At 41.4% G+C, this 19,077-nt stretch overlaps 1 protein-coding gene across 4 annotated transcripts in view; it reads left to right on the plus strand.

Moving 5' to 3' along the window:
* Nucleotides 1-19,077, plus strand: part of rbms1a (RNA binding motif, single stranded interacting protein 1a) — a 69,300-nt gene that overhangs the window by 32,740 nt on the left and 17,483 nt on the right. For all 4 annotated transcript variants that reach the window (XM_034195191.1, XM_034195173.1, XM_034195166.1 and 1 more), the window contains exons 6-10: nt 914-993; nt 1,091-1,191; nt 2,609-2,658; nt 2,761-2,851; nt 8,884-8,934. In XM_034195191.1, coding sequence (XP_034051082.1) covers nt 914-993; nt 1,091-1,191; nt 2,609-2,658; nt 2,761-2,851; nt 8,884-8,934 — 373 coding nt within the window. The remainder of the gene's footprint in view (nt 1-913; nt 994-1,090; nt 1,192-2,608; nt 2,659-2,760; nt 2,852-8,883; nt 8,935-19,077) is intronic.

A 19,077-nucleotide genomic window follows, 5' to 3' on the forward strand; every position in this document is an offset into this window, starting at 1 on the left:
TTCCTGGTTCTCTCCCTCAGCCCCAACCAGTCCCAGCAGAAGACTACCCCTCCCTGAGCCTGGTTCTGCTGGAGGTTTCTTCCTGTTACAAGGGAGTTTTTCCTACCCACTGTTGCCAAGTGCTTGCTCACAGGGGGTCGTTTTGACCGTTGGGGTTTTTCCGTAATTATTGTATGGCCTTACCTTACAATATAAAGCGCCTTGGGGCAACTGTTTGTTGTGATTTGGCGCTATATAAATAAAATTGATTTGATTTGAGTTGTTTTGCTATGCCGATGTCATTGCAGGCGAACGAAGGGCCAAGTCTTTAGAGCTGTGTTGCTGCCTGTCTTGCTGTATGGTTGTGAGACTTGGAGGCTACCCATTGACCTAAGGGGACAACTGGATGCCTTTGTTACAAGGTATCTTCAAAGGATCCTTGGGTGCAGCTGGAATGACTTTGTATCAAGCGAGTTGTTACTACAAGAGAGAGACTAAATTGAGAAGAATCAGCTTTGTGAGGGAGCATCAGCTTTGTCATTTTGGCCATGTGGCACGCTTCTCTGTGCATGATCCAGCACACAGGTGTCTGAGTGTTGAGGACCCAGTAGCTGGAGAAGGCCAAGGGGACAGCCACGGTTCACCTGGCTGCTGCAGATTGATGGTTATTCTAGACATGTGATGGTCTTAGAATTGTGATGGTTTTGGAGTTGTGTGGCCTGGGTCGTTGCCATCCATGAGCCAAGGCGGGTCCCTGGTGTTGTGGAAGCAACAAAGCACATGCTCCCAAACTTGACCATCACACTGTGCCATAGGGGGCTTTGTGCATATTGATTTTCTGCATTCCTTGACTAAGTTGATGTGTAAATTTTCAGAATGTCTCTGTGCAATGTGGAGATCAGCTGTAGCTGTTGATTTTGTCTCCCTTCGTTAGGATGGACACAACTGAGCAGTGTAATGCAGTGATCTCACACTTCAACGGGAGGTTTGTTAAGCTGGCCTCCGGAGCTCTGGGTAAGAAGCAACATGCTGTCATGAAAACAGTGGAAGTGATGATGAAAGTAACAGTTAATGTGTCTGTTTTTAAACTGTGCTATTCTCTGTCGTTTAGCTCCGTCTCAGCCCTTGCTGTGTAAGTTTGCAGACAGTCAAAGGAAGAAACAGACTCACAATGGATTTGTTCCCAACAGTCAGATAGGGGATCTCAGACTAGTATGTATTCACACTGTCTTGCATGCATTGTGACATTTTGCTTCTGCAAAACCAAAACACCATGTTGAGAATATCGTGTTCATATTAAATGACAAATTCCTCTTTTTTAATATTAAAACATTATTGGCTATCAACCCTCGGGGTGTTCTGCTCATCTTTGACTTTTGTGTCCTATGAGAAACATTGCTGGGAAAATTGCTGTGAAGGAATACATGATATCAACTGCAGATCTAAGTTAGAGCTCTAAATGAACTCAAACCACATTTTTATGAACTTTAAAATTGCATATTGTAGTTAATAATGAGGTCTTGCAATTTATCATTACTTACACCACGTTTGGTTGGTGGCACTATAAAATTTCTTTAAGGACTGTTCACCCACTGGTGGTACTCCTGCTGTTAACTTCCTCTGAAGATTCATTGTCTGTGTTTCTTGTTAAGTCAAATGTGATAAAACTAACCCTGTATATTAGCTCTTTCAGAAAATAATAAACACGTATTATTTGCATCACTTAGTTTACCACAGATGGTGGCAGCATAGTTTATGTTGCACCGCTGTTATTTGTATTACATCATTTGAGTTTTATTCCGTTGTTTGCTATAATGGTGTTCAATATGTTATAGATGAATTTAAAAAGAAAACAGATCTGCAGTGCAACATCCATGCATGGCATCAGCCATAAACAAACTGACTAGAACAATTTCTAAGGCTGATGCAAGGTTGATGTAAACTGGTTTATTTAAAAGGTGCTATAAGTCTTTTTTTTTCTGCCAGGTTGTAAACAGTTTCCCTTCTTATTTCCTTCGCATTCAGCAGAAGGAACAGCAGTTGGAGACTTTTAGCAAATTTAACAGCTCTGTATGTAGGGGAAAAAACAGTCATAAGTAGATTTTAGTCTGACCACAGTCTCAGTCAGACAAGGATGAGAGTCTTTACAAAGAAAAACGTTACTAGCTGTGTATTAATGTGTAAAGTCCGTATTAAATTTCCTTAAAATAAATCACACCTGCCTGTCATATTTCTTCAGAAGCTCTAACATTAACAGGATGACAATTATAAAGTAGTTTACTTGTTATTTCACTGGTATGGTTCCATTATATGGTCTTTTGTGTGTGTGTGTGTGTGTGTGTGTGTGTGTGTGTGTGTGTGTGTGTGTGTGTGTGTGTGGTGTGTGTGTGTGTGTGTGTGTGTGTGTGTGTGTGTGTGTGTGTGTGTGTGTGTGTGTGTGGTAATGCCTATCATGGCTGCCTCGTTCACTCTGTCATTCTTTTCTAAACTTATTTTACAACAAAGGATATCCAACAAACAAAGCATTTGTTGAGGCTGAGCACCCAGAGGTTTGATTGCTCCCAGTGTTTTAATGTGATTAAGGATATAACAAAAGTGAAGTTACATTTTAAGTCTTCACTCATTTTAGGGCGCATTGACGCTGACCTATGACCCCTCCACAGCAACTATGCAGAATGGGTAGGTTAAAAACATTCCAAACATATAACCTCATCTTTCCTCTGTTCCCATTATTCTTACTAGCTGTAATTTGTATTGTGATATTCTATCCGTTGTCCACAGATACTATCCATCTCCATATCCTGTGGCCAACAGGATATTGACGGTGCAGCCTGCTATGTCCCCGTACATGTCTCCACTTTCTGCTTACCAGGTACAGTGAAAGATACCACTTCACGCATAACACAAAGATGCAGAAACTGGAAGAAAATCTGCGAATCAAACATGAAATGGGGAACAATGATCCATCGTGCGTGTGTACGAACACAGTGCAAGAAGCTGGAACGTGTTGCACCACATCGCGCCGCTGATGTGCAGAAAAATAAAATAAAACCAGCTGTATAATTACTGAATATCACTGGATTGATATAAATAAAAGGGGACACAGTACAGAACCCTGCGGTTAAATAAAAAATGTCACTCACGGGATTCAAACCTGAAATTTACGAACGCCCTGATTATCAGGCCGGACACGTGTGACATTCACATCGCCTGTTGCATGATCTCACGGTCCATTTCACATGAAGCAGCCTGCCGACATGTGCTGTGTGCGGCCGCTGCAGTCCGGCTGTGTGCGCCCAGATGTGGCTGTCCGACCCCTGTGCAATCATGTCTGTAAATACATATCAGCATGTCATGCTCATGGGGGCACTTAAATTTCACTGGCAGCTCGAAAGTGGTCATCTGGGGGATCAATCGCAAATAAATCAAAGTGTGAATGTACAGTTAGACAATCAGAATAGCATTTGACATTTGAAGTTTGCACATTGTTTTGGCAAAATGGTCCATTTGTGTGAGAAGGGATGAGATGAAAACATTGAAAAGAGATCCATGATTCTATGACTGATCCATCAGTTGTATACAGAAGACTTTAGCTGAGTATGAATAAGAGTTTAGAACTTAGCATCTACTCACATTCAGGCAAGCCTTTGAGAGAACTGAGGAGTTTCACCCCAGCTACCTGGAGCCTGACCACGAGTCGAAGCCCACAGCGATCTGTGGGACTTCCCTGGTGGGATTCCCGTGTTTTACACGAGTGGTGACAAGAAGCCCTCAATCAATCAATCAATCAATCAATCAATCAATCAATTTTATTTATATAGTGCCAAATCACAACAAACAGTTGCCCCAAGGTGCTTTATATTGTAAGGCAAACCTCCAGCAGAACCAGGCTCAGGGAGGGGCAGTCTTCTGCTGGGACTGGTTGGGGCTGAGGGAGAGAACCAGGAAAAAGACATGCTGGGGAGGGGAGCAGAGATCGATCACTAATGATTAAATGCAGAGTGGTGCATACAGAGCAAAAAGAGAAAGAAACACTCAGTGCATCATGGGAACCCCCCAGCAGTCTAAGTCTATAGCAGCATAACTAAGGGATGGTTCAGGGTCACCTGATCCAGCCCTAACTGTAAGCTTTAGCAAAAAGGAAAGTTTTAAGCCTAATCTTAAAAGTAGAGAGGGTGTCTGTATCCCTGATCTGAATTGGGAGCTGGTTCCACAGGAGAGGAGCCTGAAAGCTGAAGACGCTGCCTCCCATTCTACTCTTACAAACCCTAGGAACTTCAAGTAAGCCTGCAGTCTGAGAGCGAAGCGCTCTATTGGGGTGATATGGTACTATGAGGTCCCTAAGATAAGATGGGACCTGATTATTCAAAACCTTATAAGTAAGAAGAATTTTAAATTCTATTCTAGAATTAACAGGAAGCCAATGAAGAGAGGACAATATGGGTGAGATATGCTCTCTCCTTCTAGTCCCCATTAGTATTCTAGCTGCAGCATTTTGAATTAACTGAAGGCTTTTCATGGAACTTTTAGGACAACCTGATAATAATGAATTACAATAGTCCAGCCTAGAGGAAATAAATGCATGAATTAGTTTTTCAGCATCACTCTGAGACAAGACCTTTCTAATTTTAGAGATATTGCGCAAATGCAAAAAAGCAGTCCTACATATTTGTTTAATATGCGCTTTGAATGACATATCCTGATCAAAGATAAGAACAAATAGGTGACAAATTTTGTGGGAAACTGACAGACCAAAAGGACCTCAGCAACATTTGAATATACAACCTCAAATCAGAAGAAAATGTGACAGCATGAAAACTGCAATAAATAAGTAAATAAAATTGAAAAATCCAGTGATTCTTACATTTACTTTGACTTTTCTTTTGTTGCTGACAGTATGAATTTAAGGTATTTCATGTTTTATGTGGTCAGCTTCATTTCATGTGTTAATATACATTTCTACATTTAAGGCCTGCAACACCTTCAAAAAAAAGTTGAGACTCTAAAGCATTTACAGTGTGCATCCGGAAAGTATTCGCAGGAGCTTCACTTTTTCCACATTTTGTTATGTTACAGCCTTATTCCAAAATGGAGCAAATTCATTTTTTCCCCTGAAAATTCTTCTCACAACACCCCATAATGACAGCATGGATTTTTCTTTTTTAATTTTTACAAATTTATAAAAAAAATAAAATAAATAAATGAATAAGAAATCACATGTACCTAAGTATTTACAATACTTTATTGATGCACCTTTGGCAGCAATTACAGGCTCAAGTCTTCTTAAATATGATGCCACAAGCGTCGTGCACCTATCTTTGGGCAGTTTTGCCCATTTCTCTTTCCAGCACCTCTCAAGCGCCATCAGGTTGGATGGGGAGCCTCAGTGCACAGCCATTTTCAGATCTCTCCAGAGATGTTCAGTTGGAGTCAGGTTCTGGGCTCTGGCTGGGCCACTCAAGGACATTCACAGAGTTGTCCTGAAGACACTGCTTTGATATCTTGGCTGTGTGCTTAGGGTCATTGTCCTGCTGAAAGATGAACTGTCGCCCCAGTCTGAGGTCAAGGGTGCTCATTCCCTCAATCCTGACTAGGCTCCCAGTTCCTGCTGCTGAAAAACATCCCCACATTATGATGATGCCACCACCATGCTTCACGATATACTTATGTACATGTGATTTCTTAGTTTTTTATTTTTAATGAATTTGCAATATATATATATATATATATATATATATATATATATATACGCAACACTTTTGGTTTTGCTCCCATTTTGTATGAGACAAACTCAAAGATCTAAAACTTTTTCCACATACACTATCACCATTTCCCTCAAATATTGTTCACAAACCAGTCTAAATCTGTGATAGTGAGCACTTCTCCTTTGCTGAGATAATCCATCCCACCTCACAGGTGTGCCATATCAAGATGCTGATTAGACACCATGAATAGTGCACAGGTGTGCCTTAGACTGCCCACAATAAAAGGCCGCTCTGAAAGGTGCAGTTTTATCACACAGCACAATGCCACAGATGTCGCAAGATACATTGTCATTATGTGTAGAATTTTGAGGGAAAAAGTTTTCATCCATTTTGGAATAAGGCTGCAACATAAGAAAATGTGGAAAAAGTGAAGCGCTGTGAATACTTTCCAGTTGCACCGTACAAATTTATAATGTTGCCATTCTTTCTCACAACACTTAAGACATTTTGGCATTGAAGAGAAAAGCAAGGAAGCATTTTCAGTGTTATTTTGTCCCATTCTTCCAACAAACACTCCTATGGAATGCACCAGTACGTTGTCGTCATCGTTGCAGTTTTTGCATAAAAATTCTCCATACAGTCTCTACTGGGGACAGGTCAAGACTGCAGGCAGGCCAGTCCAGTATTTGTACCCTCTACTTCCACAATGTGTGCAAAATGTTATTTTGCATTGACGTGTTGAAAAATGCAGACATGTCCCTGGAAAAGATGTCTTTGGGGCTTATTGCTAATAACAGTCTGGATGGTCTTTTTCATTTTTGATCTGGAGCACACATCAATTTCTTCCACAACAGATCTGCAATACTGATTCGTCTGACCAAAGACACATTTCTACTATGTGATGGTCCAACCCAGATACCTCTGAGCCCAGAGAGGTTGATGCCATGTCTGGATAAGGTTAACATAAGGCTTCTTTTTTGCACAGTAAAGTTTTAAGAGGCATTTGTGAACGCAACTCTGTGTTGTAGTGCTTGACAACGGTTTCTGTTGTGAAGTCAGGGACAAACAGGTCAGACTTGATTTTACGGTGAGGCAGAATATTAAGATAAAAAGGTTTTATAGTGGTGCGAGATCTGGAGCTGTCAGGCATGGAAGGTAGAGGTGCTACGGAAGCCAGATGGAGAACTGCCAAGGCCAAGTGTATGCCAGTAGAGCTCATGGTGACTCAAGATGGAAAACATACTGGTTATAATCTACTCAGCAAACTCGAGAGAGTAAATGGTATCATATGTCGCACAGTGAAACCGAATAATCTGGCAGTGCTAGAGTGGAAGATGAGATATGTTAAGCCGTTTGGTTGATGATTTGCATGTGGACCTGTTGCCACAGGTGTTTCCAATTTGCAGCTCTACTGGCAAGGCAAAGGAGAGAGACTCACATTTTCAAAGTTATCCCTTGCCCATGTGATTATATCAGTTATTGATGAATGACTGTTCTTGATGCAGTACTATGAGGGAGCAGAGATCACAGATGTTCATCTTAGGTTTGCACCCGTGCCCTTTAAGTACTGAAGTTCCTCCAGATTAGTTGAATCATTTAATATTATGTACTGTAGAAGAAGAAATATGTAACGCACTTCCCATCTTTCTTTGAGGAACATTGTTTTTAAACATTTCAATAATTTTCTCACAGGGTTGTTGACAAACTGAACTCAGCCTTTTGTGAATACTGCTTTTGTACCTTCAGACATAAGATTGCCTTTTTGTTGAAATGCAACAGAAACACAGCAGTGCAAAGCATTGACAAAGTGAGGGGAAATTTTATGTGAAGGTGTTTCAGGTCTGAAATGCAGGAAGGGATGTATATTAACAAATGAAATGAACCTGACACAAACATGAAATATCTTGCATTTCATGCTGTCTGCAATGAAACCATCAGAGTAAGCTACAGGGGAGTTCACATCATCCTAACTTTTTCTCTGATTTAAGATAAGAAGCCTTTAATGTTATTGTACATAGATGAATATATACAACAAAATGTGTCCTCTGCATTTAACCCATCGTAATTACAGTTGGACACAATCCAGCCACTAGGAGCAGTGAACAGCCACAGTCCAGCGCCCGGGGACCAACTCCAGATCTAGAGACGCTGCCTTGGTCAGGGGCAGAGAAAGAAGCAGACCCTAAATAAGCATATTTTCATTTGTGGGAGTAAACCAGAGTACCCCGAGGAAACTCATGGGGAGAACATGCACACAGAAAGGACCAAGTGGGAAGCGATCCCACGACCTTCTTGCTATGAGGCAACAGTGCTAACCACTCATCCACCAATGCCGCCAAAGTTCTGATGTGGGGTTTGTCTATGAGGATAAATGCTGGACAGTTTCAAAACAAATCCGGAGACAGTTCAGGCATTTAGTGACTGAATGAAGGGCCATCTTCAAATATGGGAACAAGCATGTAAGGGGGGAATCCACCAGGTTTTGGATTTTATTGGTCCGTCATGGTGGAGAGACAACCAGGAATAGCAGTTTGAAGACAGGTAGACAAACGATATTGCAGACTAAATTTTTGACTTGGAGTCATATCTATGAAATGAATTTGTTTTAATTTAAACCATTTTATGTTACCATACAACTTTATTTATAAAGCACTTTAACACACCCTCCACTGGTACAAAGTGCTGTACATTAAAACATACATTTAAATAAATGAATAAGAAATACAATTTAAAACTAAGTCTTGTTGGAGCCGAAAGCCAAAGAGAAGAAATGGGTTTTTAAACTAACTTTCAAAGTGGGCAGTGAAGGGGCCGCTCTAACATGCAACGGCAAGCTGTTCCACAGTTTAGGAGCAACAATAGAGAAAACCCTTTCTCCTCTGAGCTTGCTATTGGATCTTGGTAATTCCAGGAGCAGCTAGTCCGCTGACCTGAGAGACTGACACGGTACATAAGGATGAAGAAGCTCAGAGAGGTAAGGCGGGGCAGCATTGTGAAGAGATTTAAAAACAAACATAAGAATTTTAAAATGGATCCTAAAATATACAGGCGACCAATGCAGTGAGGCCAGTACAGAAGTTATATGTTCGCTCAAGTTCCCGTTGTAAATGTTGTATCTTTTCAATGTTTCATTTCCAGAAGGTCATTTGATTATGATTGTTTTATTTTCTTTCCTCTTCTTCGTATGACTTTTCATTAGGTGCAAAATCATTCTTGGATGCCACATCAACCATATATCATGCAACACCCGGTAAGGAGACTTTCATTCATTCATGGTATTTTACATTTCACATTCCTACATACATACATTTCCTACATACATTTCACATTCCTTCTCCCGACATGTTAAAAATGGAGTAAGCAGAACTCCAGGTGGACTTCTTTATAATGCAACTAATGTTCACATATACAAGCCCAATTCCAATGAAGTTGGGACATTGTGTGAAATGTAAATAAAAACAGAATACAGTGATTTGCAAATCCTCTTCAACTTATATTCAATTGAATACACCACAAAGACAAGATATTTAATGTTCAATCCGATAGGCTTTTGTTTTTGAGCAAATATTTGTTCATTTTGAAATGGATGCCTGCAACACATTTCAAAAAAGCTGGGACAGTGGCAACAAAAGACTGGGAAAGTTGATGGATGCTCAAAGAACACCTGTTTGGAACATTCCACAGGTGAACAGGTTAATTGGAAACAGGTGAGTGCCATGATTGGGTATAGGAGGAGCATACCCAAAAGGCTCAGCGAGGATCACCATTTTGTGAACAACTGCATAAAAAATAGTCCAACAGTTTAAGAACAATGTTTCTCAAAGTTCATTTGCAAGGAATTAAGGGATTCCATCATCTACAGTCCATAATATAATCAGAAGATTCTGATAATCTGGAGAACTTTCTACACGTAAGCGACAAGACCAAAAACCAACATTGAATGCCCATGACCTTCGACCCCTTAGGCGACACTGCATTAAAAACCAACATCATTGTGTAAAGGATCTTACCGCGTGGGCTCAGGAACACTTCAGAAAACCATTGTCAGTTAACACAGTTCGTCGCTATATCTACAAGTGCAAGTTAACTCTCTACCATGCAAAGCGAAAGCCATACATCAACAGCATCCAGAAATGCCGCCGCCTTCTCTGGGCACGAGCTCATTTGAAATGGTCAGACACAAAGTGGAAAAGTGTGCTGTGGTCTGATGAGTCCACATTTCAGTTTGTTTTTGGAAATCATGGATGTCATGTCCTCTGGACAAAAGAGGGAAAAGACCATCCAGATTGTTACCAGCGCAAAGTTCAAAAGCCAGCATCTGTGATGGTATGGGGGTGTGTTAGTCTGTGATGGCACCATCAATGCTGAAAAGTACATCCAGGTTTTGGAGCAACACATGCTGCCATCCAAGCAATGTCTTTTTCAGGCATGTCCCTGCTTATTTCAGCAAGACAGTGCCAAGCCACATTCTACATGTGTTACAACAGTGTGGCTTCATAGTAAGAGTACGGGTACTATACTGGCCTGCCTGCAGTCCAGACCTGTCGCCCATTGAAAATGTGTGGCGTGACTTCTGGTCGGAACTTGAGAATGGCGACAGCCTAAAAACGTCGCTGCCCTGACCTTTAGTGGTAACAGGCCCTGAGAGGTGCAATTTGAGCTGTAAGCGTAATATATCAATGCAGCACTGGGGCATTTATGATGACAAGAGGCAATTTTAAAAAGCTACTTGTGCCACTGCGTTATTCACGGAGGAAGCCACGGAACAGGCTAAGCTAGCATCAGAGCTAATAGAGATGGATGCGGAGGAGGAGCGGCCAGTGAACAGGTCTCCCGAAACGAGACAAGAAAAGGAGAAAATGTCCGACTTGGAGACAGTTCTGCGAGAAATAAGGGAATTCCGGTGGAAAACGTGGAACCCTGGAAAGATATGCAGGCACAACTAAAAATGACTAATAGCGGGATTGACGAAGCAGAGAGACGTATCGGGGCAGAAGATCGAGCCCAGGGCATAGAGGAGGTGACATGTGAGCTTATCAAGCTTCAGAAAAGGCTGGAGGAGTGATTGGTGGACCAAGATGCACGTGGGCGACGTGAAAATGTACGCCTTCACAACATCCGAGAACGGGCTGAGGAAAGCGCAGAGTCAGTGGGAGCTTTCATGGAAACTTTACTCCGGGAAATATTTGAGCGGCTGCCGACTTTTGCACTCTGCATTGAGAGAGCACACAAAGTGCTCGGACCACGTCCTCCCCACAGATGCCCTGCCACGATCGATTGTTGCGAAACTGTCAAGTTACAAAGGCAAAGAAGAAATAATAAAGAAGGCATTGGAGAAGAGGGGCTTTATGTACGAGGAGCAGTGTGTTTACGTGGACCACGATTATGCACCTGAGGTGATGAAGAGGAGAAATGAATACGCTGAAGCAAAAAGAGTGCTGAAAGAGAATAAAATCAGATTCCAGACACCCTTTCCTGCAAAGCTTCGAGGTTTCTATGAGGAAGGGACTCGTGTGTACAACATGGCAGCAGAAGCAACTAAGGACATGGCGGCAAGAGGATTCCAAGTTTGCATCGTGAAGCCGGCGGAGGACCCCCTGAAGAGATTCTCCTGTTTGATGCGACGCTCCACTCAGGGAGAAGACAAGCCGGACCAGGCAACATCTTTGGGATACAAGGAGAAACTGCAGGCCTTTAACTACAGAAGACTAAGGGAAGAGGACCGGTGAGCCAAGGGACCAACAGGAACATTTTCTAGGTAAGATACAGTGGGGTTATAAGGAGATGATGTTGAAGGTACTTTAACATCGTGTTTAAGTTTAGAATATGGAAGAGTGAGCCTCCTTCTTTTTATTTAAAGTGTGTCAAGGTGCTTTTGTTTTTTATGAAGGGAAAAGGAGAACTTTGGAGAATGAATGAGGCCAAAAGGGCCCTCTACCAGATGGGACTAGGGTCATCCTCAGAGCTGGTAACTTGCTCCAAAAAGGTTCTTTCTTGGACCTCAGGTTTGGAAGTCCTACATACAGTGGGGTAAAAAAGTATTTAGTCAGCCCCTTATTGTGCAAGGTCTCCTACTTAGAAAGATGAGAGAGGGTTATAATTTTCAACATAGGTACACTTCAATTATAAGAGAAAAAATTTGAAAAAGAAAATCCAGAAAATCACATTGTAGGATTTTTAAAGAATTTATTTGTAAATTATGGTGGAAAATAAGTATTTTGTCACCCACAAACAAGCAAGATTTCTGGCTCTCACAGAACTGTACCTCCTTCTTGGAAACGCTCTTCTGTCCTCCACCTGTTACCCATATTAATGGCATCTGTTGGAACTCGTTATCTGTATAAAAGACACCTATCCACAGCCTCAAACAGTCAGACTCCAAACTCAACCATGGTGAAACCAAAGAGCTGTTGAAGGACACCAGGAAGAAAATTGTAGACCTGCACCAGGCTGGGAAGAGTGAATCTACAAGAGTCAAGCAGGTTGGTGTGAATAAATCAAGTGTGGGAACAATTGTAAGAAAATGGAAGACATACAAGACCACTGATAATCTTCCTCGATCTGGGGCTCCACGCAAGATATCATCCTGTGGGGTCAAAATGATCATGAGAACGGTGAACAAAAATCCCAGAAATACATGGAGGGACCTGATGAATGACCTGCAGAGAGCTGGGACCAAAGTAACAAAGACTATGCAGAGAGGGACTCAAATCCTGCAGTGCCAGGCGTGTCCCCCTGCTTAAGCCAGTACGTGTCCAGGCCCGCCTGAAGTTTGCCAGAGAGCATATGGATGTTCCAGAAGAGGATTGGGAAAATATCATGTGGTCAGATGAAACCAAAATAGAACATTTTGGTAAAAACTCAACTCGTCGTGTTTGGACGAAGAATTCTGAGTTGCATCCCAAGAACACCATATCTACTGTGAAGCATGGGGGTGGAAACATCATGCTTTGGGGCTGTTTTTCTGCAAAGGGGACACGATGAGGGTGTGGTGATGGTCTAGTGGTTAAGGTGTTGGGCTTGAGTCCAGAAGATCATGGGTTCAAATCCCCGCCTGACTGGAAAATCACTAAGGGCAAGGGCAAGGCCTTTAATCCCCTGTTGCTCCCGGTGTGTAGTGAGCGCCATTGTATGGCAGCACCCTCACACTGGGGTGAATGCGAGGCATAATTGTAAAGTGCTTTGAGCGTCTGATGCAGATGGAAAAGCGCTATATAAATGCAGTCCATTTACCATTTACGATGACTGATCTTTAAGGGAAGAATGAACGTGACCATGTATCGTAAGATTTTAAGCAAAAACCTCCTTCTGTCAGTGAGAGCATTGATTATGCAACGTGGCTGGGTCTTCCAGCATGACGGTGATCCCAAACACACCGCTCGGGCAATGAAGGAGTGGCTCTGTAAAAAGCATTTCAAGGTCCTGGAGTGGCCAAGCCAGTCTCCAGACCTCAACCCCATAGAAAATCTGTTGAGGGAGATGAAAGTCCATGTTGCCCAGCGACAGCCCCAAAACATCACTGCTCTAGAGGAGATCTGCATGGAGGAATGAGCCAAAATACCAGCTACCAGTGTGTGCAAACCTGGTGAAGGCTTACAGGAAATGTTTGACCTCTGTCATTGCCAACAAAGATTATGTTACAAAGTATTGAGTTAAACTTTTGTTATTGACCAAATACTTATTTTCCACCATAATTTACAAATAAGTTATTTAAAAATCCTACAATGTGATTTCCTGTATCTTTTTTTTCTCATTTTGTCTCTTAGTTGAAGTGTACCTATGTTGAAAATTACAGACCTCTTTCATCTTTCTAAGTAGGAGAACTTGCACAATCAGGGACTGACTAAATACTTTTTTGCCCCACTTTATATGTTGTTCAAATTTTTTTTGCTGTAATTGTTTAATTGTCCGTTATGTAGCACAATGGGTGGAAAGAATCCTAAAAATTGTTTTCAGCTGTACAAATTGGTACTACAGAGTAATCAAATTAAAGTAGCCTCCTATAATATAAATGGCCTCCTCAGTCCAATCAAGAGGAGTAAAGTTTTGAGCAAGATGAAGAAAGAGGGTGTGGAGGTACTATATTTACAGGAGATCCATATGACTGATAAAGAGCATGAAAAACTTAAGAGAAATGGTTATAATCAGGCTTTTTCATCTTCGCATCAGTTGGGGCATAGGAGAGGTGTTTGTATATCAGTATCCAAGAGAATGAGTTTTGAAATGCTTAATACCATAAAAAATGGGGAAGGTCGATATATCACAGTCACAACGTCCCAACTTCATTGGAATTGGGGTTGTATGAGGAAGTCTGGAGTGGCAGAGAAATATGTGAGGGTGGTTCAGGACATGTACAAGGATAGTGTGACAGTAGTGAGATGTGCAGTAGGAATAACAGTTGCATTCAAGGTGGAGGTGGGATTACATTAAGGATTGGTTCTGGGAGACTTTGTTTGCAGTGGTGAAGAACAGGTTGAGCGACGGGATCAGACAGGAGTCTCCATGGAATATGATGTTTTTAGATGATATTGTAATCTGTATTGACAGTAAAGAGCAGACTGAGACTAGCCTGGATAGGTGGAGGATACAGCTGAACCCGTTAACTCGCACGAGTTGGGGTTCACAAAATCGGACTGCGAGTTATCTGAAACTGAGAGTTTAATAAGTTTGACCAAAAAAAAAACATAAAATCAACTTACTTTGTCATAGTTTTGACCATTTGAAGTGTGAGTCCTTAATGGATGGTGTTTGGATGTGACTCTTTAGATCACCACGCTGCTCTCACGCTCTCTGTTTGGTGGGGCGGGCGTGTGTATAAATTCCAGCACAATCTGAACCGGCAATAAGGATTCAAAGAGTCACGTGCAAATGGGGTCTTCCACTCTGGCATTTGGTACGTTAACGTTTCCCATAATTCCTCTGTGCTTCCCAGAATGCACTGTGGTGCCAGCAGAGTTCCGGCGACTCACAGCGCATGTAAACAAGGGAAAAGCGAGGACATGGATGGGGCCGATTCAGCGAGTTCATGAGCACTTATGATGATGAAACGTTCTCTAAAGTTAAGAGGGTTATATAGAGGAGGTGCAGCACCTGTGTTGAACTTGTGCCGTGCCCCGATGTCTTGTTGTCTACACTTCATGAGGTGTGTTTACATTGTGCTCTAAATTGGTGTCACCGACCCAACGGTCCCCTCTAAAAAAAATCGGTCCACCCTGCCTTCACTGCGCATGCGTCATTTCTGAGCGTCAGCCGCAGTTCACCGATTATCGCCTCGTTTCTGCTTCAAACTGCACTCTAGTCATCATCTCAGCGACAGATATCTGAGGCTTTTATACAACAATCATTTCCACATAAATTCAACATTATTCCATCATAAAAGACGGAGGACCGATCACAGCGCCACAGCTGATGTGCTGCTGCTTCTGCGCTGACGTCATTTCGGAGTGTCAGCTGCAGTTCACAGATTATCACCTCGTTTCTGCTTAAAACTGACTTTAGAATGATTTAAGGTTAATAATCACATTACTTCCTTTGATCACTTTGGGTGTAGAGACTCAGTCTCACACGTGCTGCTGTGTTCCAAAATGACGCATGCGCAGTGAAGGCAGGGAGGACCAATTTTTAGGGGGGGCCATTCTGTCGGCGACACCGGAACTCTGCTGAAACTGACCTCTCGGGTGAGTCACGGACCGCCAGACGCCGCGAGATTCACAACTGCAAAACACCGAAAGCAGTAAAAAGACAGAACGTGAAAATCAAATCAGTCACTCATGTTATGTTAGCATAGATTCACTTGAAAAACTAGACTGAAGAGAACTGATATTAAATAGATCACTGATTTAAACCTATTGATCAGGACTCTTGATAGTCCTGATCAATAGGTAATTAGTTGGCAGCATTATAGGTGGCCATATTCTACTTTTGTCTATGTTTTGGAGTCACACTTCCAAACCTATGACTGCTTACACAGATGTGAATCTGGCACAGCAGCCTCTAATTCGTTTCATTATCAGCGTTTTATGTCATTGTCCAGTGCACCAAAATAATTGTGACTCATCCTGAAATTGAATTTTCTTTATTTTCTTTCTTTCTTTCTTCTTTTTTGTGGACTTTTGTTAAAATCAGTATTTGTCCTTGGACTCGCATGACATATGCTAGTCCAAGGACAAATAATGCTGTGACACATTGAACTGGAATTGTTGCAAAGCTGGATTTTCTGAAACTCTTTAGTCACAACTGTAACCAGCAATGACGTTGCACCCTGTCATGAATTCTGTACCAGAAATGAGTTTGAGTTGTTGTTGTTATGCAGCTGAAGCTGTCAAGCACAGTGCTGCCTTCATCATCCTGTTTTGCCAACATGTCCAAAATTCCTTCCTATAAAGGAGCAGGATATGGCTGACATCAGCGATGGGAGATCTGTCACTGTGTATTTATTTACTCAGAATGTGAACTTTTTTATGAATCAAGAAATGGCACAGCTACAATGACATACAGCCACTGTGAACCACCCCCACCCCTAATCTGTGTCCAGTAGGAAATGCATGAAGTAGACAGTCTTGTGACTCTTTGACTATTTCAGCAGATGGTTTCCAGTGGAACAAGTGTCTCTGCTGAGCTGTGCACCGCGGCGCCCCCGCCAGCGCCCTTTTCCTGGAAATGTTCTGTTCTAAAGACATCATGGTTAAAGAAATACTGACAATTTGAAGCTATCTACTTTGTACTTTCATCATCCAAGAACAGTAAATGCTTAACATTTGCCTCAGACTAATAACGCATCTGAGTTCAAGCCGTGTCACACTTTTGAAACAGATTTTCCGGTTATTTGTGGCAGTATTTTTTTTTTTTTTTTTTTTTTTTAATGCTGACACACACATCACAGTCTTCAACCAGGAGACAACATCTTAAGTTTGTTGGGAAAGCGCAGATAGGTAGGTTTAGATTTGCAGATTAACTTTTTTTTTTTTTTTGTATGAGATGCTTCTGCATCAGGTCATGTTGAAGAATTGTCCTGGGTAACCACGGGTCTATCCACATCTTCCAGTAGTAGCATGTCTCTGGTGCACTCAGGTGATACGTAGGCATCCCCTTGACCTTTTCCAGTTGCTGGGCACCTCAACCAATGAGACACCTACACACTGGATTGTGCAAAAAGAAAGATCATGCCAAAATGTTATTTCTTCATGATGCTTCATCTGAGTCTCCTTTAGTAACCGTTTGACACAAAGTCCTTCCAGTGGTATCCAAGGATTCTCATATTCCTCACACAACGTCTAAGGTGATCAGTTGATTCTAAGAAGATTGCAGCATTGTTGGCAAAGTCACAAGGTTGCTGAACCTTTTCTCATCAACAAAAGTACTCAGTTGCTGTACTACAAAACCTTATCCAGCAACTGGCCCATTCAGGCACTAGACAGAGTCGGAACTACAACACATTGCTGACGGGCGCCAGAGGTTCACTGCATACAGTATCTGTGTCCTGTTATAATCTTCAAGAACTTAATGAAGATCTCAAAAATTATTTTAAATTCTACATCTGACCAATATCTCTGTTTATGTGCACTTAGCTCCACATATATACTGTATATTAACAGTTTTGTTGTTACTGCTGTATGTTAGCATTTTGCAGTTGTAAGCATATAATTATCTCATAATGTTGCCTGTCTGAGAGAGTTGTTATATCCAGATTGGATGAATTACAGCATGTGTGTGTTTACAAGATAGGACCAGGTAATATAAGGTGTTGCTGGCATGCAAGGGCCTGATTCACTAAAAGTTTATGTAAAAATGTGTGCAATCACCATAGCACTTGCAAAAAAAAAAAAAAAAAAATGTGCATGGTGATTTAATAATTGTGCACGCCAAGGATCATCTTTTTAGTGCACAAAATAGCGTGTATTGTCCATTTATCACATTTGGCAATGTGAGGATTGTACACACATGATTTATCAAGGCAAAAAGCAATTTCAGGGACAGAATTTGCATCTCTAATTTAGTAAATGTGAAACAGTGGTAACTGAGGTGGTGTTACGTGATCAATGGAGACACAAATCTGATTAAGAATCATTCCCCGTGAGCTGTTTCGGTATCAGTTTCTTTTCTTCTTCAACACAGAAAACACCACAATTAAACATTAATTTATAGTGGCCTCTTTTTAACAAAATGAAACATCGACTGCCTAAATAAAATTAAATATGACAGTTATGTCTTTCTTTGTAATAGGAATATAAATAGAAAATTGTGTGCTCGTCTGTTCTGTGCACATCTGCTCAGCCTCGATGCGTCATAGTTCAGGTCCAAGGACAGTGTGGACAGCCACCTGCATATTAACAAATCATCATCATTCTGTATCACATCCCCTCCAATTGTGCAAGAGTGAAGGGAACATAACGTCAGAGTGCTCGTGCTGTTGTGGGAACGCACATTTGAAGATCATCAACTTAGCCCGACAGTTTCATGCGAGCAGTGCTGAATTTGGACTTGTGCCAAACACTGCATACTTCCTGTGACAAACCACCCTCAAGGTACATTCTTTTTTTTTAATTTGGAAAATATGCACTAAATATCATTTTCAGTTCAAATGTGTTTGTCACTTTTTTTTAAACCTGCAGGTGGCTGATTGCCGTTCCTTTTGTGCTTATGATCATTAACGTGCAAAAATCCTCATTTGCATATTGCTGTATACATTATGTTACCACCCGCTGTCATGTGCGCCGTTATTCTTCAGTCACCCACAAAACATTGTCCACCCCAACGTGTAAAGCTTTGGACAGTCCACACAATTTAGCAGTCGTTATGGGATCTGAGTAAATCAGGCCCCAAGTGTTCTTCTAGTTTTTACACATACAACCCCAATTCCAATGAAGTTGGGACGTTGTGTAAAATGTAAATTAAAAACACAATACAATGATTTGCAAATCCTCTTCAACCTATATTCAATTGAATACACAACAAAGACAAGATATTTAATGTTTAAACTGATAAACTTTATTGTTTTTGTGCAAATATTTGCTCATTTTGAAATGGATGCCTGCAACACGTTATAAAAAAGCTGGGACAGTGGTATGTTTACCACTTCGTAGTGAAAGAGTGCGGGTACTAGACTGGCCTGCCTGCAGTCCAGACCTGTCGCCCATTGAAATTGTGTGCAAGCGCAAAATATGAGTGGACTTTAATGTGACACTAAGTGGACTCTTGGATACATAAGTACTTTGAATGATGTTTCTGTACACCCTGGTTCGAAGCTACAGTGTTCTTGTTTTAAGGCTGAATAAAATATAAATAAAAAAAATAATAATAATTTAAAAAGATAGGAAGCATAGTACCATACTATGCCAGTGTGCTAGAAATATAAAAGGGTGAATAAATGCATCTTAAGTCTGGACTTGAAAGA

Source organism: Thalassophryne amazonica, chromosome 2 (assembly GCF_902500255.1).
Source record: "Thalassophryne amazonica chromosome 2, fThaAma1.1, whole genome shotgun sequence".
Taxonomy (NCBI): domain Eukaryota; kingdom Metazoa; phylum Chordata; class Actinopteri; order Batrachoidiformes; family Batrachoididae; genus Thalassophryne; species Thalassophryne amazonica.